The sequence below is a fragment of the Rhinichthys klamathensis genome, unplaced genomic scaffold (genome assembly GCF_029890125.1).
Source record: "Rhinichthys klamathensis goyatoka isolate OS25496 unplaced genomic scaffold, OSU_Roscu_1.1 h1tg000394l_1, whole genome shotgun sequence".
In the NCBI taxonomy this organism is placed as follows: Eukaryota; Metazoa; Chordata; class Actinopteri; order Cypriniformes; family Leuciscidae; genus Rhinichthys; species Rhinichthys klamathensis.
In genome coordinates, this window is record NW_026606896.1 from 80,001 (window position 1) to 83,578 (window position 3,578).

Genomic DNA, 3,578 nt, shown 5'->3' on the forward strand with positions numbered 1-3,578 from the left:
CCAGCGGCTGCGTTTGTCCATATTTGACCCAAAATTGGGTTAAAACAACCCATAGTGTTTATCTGTGTGTGGAAACACAGGTAATTCTGGGTTATATTAGATACAGATGAAAAGTCAAGTTATTAAAGAAATGGATACTTCACTAAAAAAATATCTTAACATTATCTAAAACAAATATCTAAAGCGAAATGACTGAAGATATTAAGTCTGGAAAATTAATCAAAATGAAGTGAGTTTGTGTTTAAAACAAGAACAAATATCTTTATATCCCTTTAAATGAAGTTTCTTTTTCTGACTGCATTGGCAGATCTCTGTTCTTGTTTTAAACACAAACTCACTTCATTTTGATGCATTTTCCAGACTTAATATCTTCAGTCATTTCGCTTCTTCTCCAGTGAATGTATCTTGATTTAAGAATGTTTAGATATTTGTGCTGGAAAACAAGACAGAAACACTGAGGAAGAACATCATTTTTTTATAAGTATGGTTAAAGTAATACATTTTGTCATCATGTCAATCCAAACACAGAATGAGCTACAAAAAAAGCCTTCATTAAAATGCAAACTACATTTCCCATCATCCTCTGCGGCAGCAATAAACGATAAACAGCAGCAATCCAACACCCAATGTTTTCATCGGCGCAAAACAAACGTGTTTGTTCCGAAATGAAAGAGAAAGAAATATGAAATTGCCAATATCAAAAGCACTTCGACTTCAACAAGACCTTCTCATGCAGCACTCATCTAAACACATGAATACAGTAAATACAGTAACATCCTGCATCAAGTCAAACACAGTTATAATAATCATGTTTAGACTGACCTAACCCTCACATTACACGTGTGTTCAAACACTGCACTGATGCATGCTGGGGTTTGATTGACAGATGACACGTTCATGAATGTATGAGACAGGGAACAAGATCGGACGGGGAAATTACAAATCAGCACAAGTTGCCTAAAATAAAAGAACATTATTGCAAATGCACATGTATTGCACATGCTATATTCATATTTATTTGCATGAGCATATGATGTCATCTAGATGAAATGAATCTGTTTGATGATGTTGCTGGGAATGCAGAGCCTAATTTATGATTTGAATTGCACATAAAATTTCCATGCATTTGCATTACACAGTTTTAACCTAATAAACTTAATGTGATGCATATTTGCCAGTCATAAATCTGCACTCGAGAAATCATTTATTAACTATTTGCATTTTTTTTGTGTGTGTGTGTGGATTTAAAAAATATATATTTTGCATTTGGCAGATCAACATGACATTTATTGAGTTAAATTATGGCTAGCTGTGGAACAAGCAATATCAAGTTATGCATGAGATTGAAACAGACTGGCTTGATTGGTGATCCGCATTATGTCTTTTCATAACCAAAGTTAAAATGCATTATAATATTTGCAGATTCTTTGGCAGATGTCATGCGTTTTAATGCATTATCCTAAAGGTGTCACAATGAATACTGTAATGCATTTATGTAATTATTCACGATATCATAAAATGCATAAGGTGCATATAGTTCATGCATTAAAATACTCGTATAATGCATTATATATGAAGGCTGTCAGTAAAGGTTTATTATTGTGTTTTTAAAACATATTCAATGACGCATTAGCAATTTTCACTCAGAAATTGCTAGTAAATTTCACCAATAATTACAAAGAAATGGCAAGAAATATTGAATGACACTTATGATTCACATTATGTTTATGTTAAAAATGCATGTAAATTGTATATGCAATTCAAGTGCATGAATCTTAAATAATGTTTTGAGGTGTGTGTTGAAATGTGTGTGTGTGTAGGGCGCAGTGAACACTACACCTATCATCATCAGAGTGTGTGTTGGCATTCAACAGCGTCATTTCCATTCCTCCATCGGCATTGATTTTAAAGTGCATTCTCATGGATCAGCTCAGCCCAAACTCTATTATCCTCTTAGTCCTGCGGGACACACACACACACACACACACACTGTCCTGCATGCGAACCGACTCCAGAAACACACGCAGAATATCGTTGATATGACGCGCACATCGCGACGCGTGACCCGGCGTCAGATCGCAGGTCTCAGATCAGTCCAGCCCGGAGAAACAGCGCTTAGATGTTCTCCCTCATGACATTTACACACTCTGACTCATGCAAAGCTCTGGTTAACACACACCACAGCAGCACAACACACACAGAGTACACGATGAGAATGCAGAATAATATGCAGATTTCATGTTTGCTGTGACATTCATATATACCGCGTGTGTTCAGTGCGAACGCGTCTCAACGCAACTTCTGCTGAAGCGGAGGACACACACACACACACACACACACACACACACACACACACACACACACACACACACACACACACACGCTGAATAAAGGGCACGCGCATTATTGAACTTGCATATATAAGCCACACCTAAAAGAAACTTTTGCAATTAAAATGACTGTGTTTATATCCGTTTTAAATGATTGAATTATTGTGCATGCATAGATCACTGAAACATTTTCTTTTTGTAATGCGTAATTTTCCCTCTAAAAAAAAACACCCGTGTATTAATTGAGAATATTGAACTATCATGGGAATTGTTTACAACATGAAACCGAACCCTAAATCTTACAGCTAAAATAAACTTGTGATTGTGTTTTTATGCATTGTAAATTCTTAAATGCCATTAAATGTTATTTCAAATTAATCATTGGTCATATATATATATATATGCTTATTTTTCCCTGTAAAAGCCTGTGTATTAATTGGGAGTGTTGATATCATGCTGTGGGAATGGTTTCAACATGAGTAAGCCAAACCCAAATTTTACAGCTAAAAGAAACTTGTGATTGTTTTTATGCATTCTAAATTTTAAAATACCATTAAATGCGATTTCTAATTAATCATTGGTCAAATATATATATATATATATATATATATAATGCATGATTTTGCAGTCTAAAAACCTGTGGATTGGCTGTTGGGAAGATGGTTTATGAAATGGCACCTGTTCACGCACACACACACACACACGGCATGTCGACTGGCATATAAATGCATGTGTGTGAGAGCTTCTGGCACTCACCGTACACTCCCTGGCACCAGATGCCCTCCAGAACCAGCGTCAGGACCCCCAAAACACTGATAATCCCATCCATCATTACGTGCCTTTCAACATATCCACATGAAAGCGCCGGAGTCTCTCCAGAAGGAGATGTGGAGGGAAAGCGTCACGAAGCGAAGCGGAGCGCGAGGGAACGCGTCAGATCCGCGCGGTTTCCTGATGAATCTGACAGATGTTCATTCACGGGCTCGGCTGAGGTTCGGACACATCAGTCATCTCGAGTCCATCCGATCCGGAGCTCCTGACCGTCTCAGTGATGATGAGGATGAGGATGGTGAACGCGCGCCCGCAGCATCAGGACCAGCGGCGCGTCGTGAACGAGCAATGCGCGTGCACCTGGCTGTCCGTCATCTCGACGAGCGCGCGCGGAACATCAGAACAGTTTGGCGGGATTGTCGAAGCCGAACTCAAACGAACCGAGTCCAGTGTGTTCGGATAGATGATCGAGGACGA

At 38.4% G+C, this 3,578-nt stretch overlaps 1 protein-coding gene across 1 annotated transcript in view; it reads right to left on the bottom strand.

The window, feature by feature from the left end:
- The window catches only part of LOC130070089 (MAM domain-containing glycosylphosphatidylinositol anchor protein 2-like), a gene marked incomplete at its 3' end in the record, with an annotated part of 76,972 nt that extends 73,786 nt beyond the window's left edge, over positions 1–3,186 (bottom strand). The window contains exon 1 of the mRNA XM_056234372.1: positions 3,087–3,186. Coding sequence (XP_056090347.1) covers positions 3,087–3,162 — 76 coding nt within the window. The remainder of the gene's footprint in view (positions 1–3,086) is intronic.
- Between the last annotated feature and the right edge of the window lie 392 nt (positions 3,187–3,578).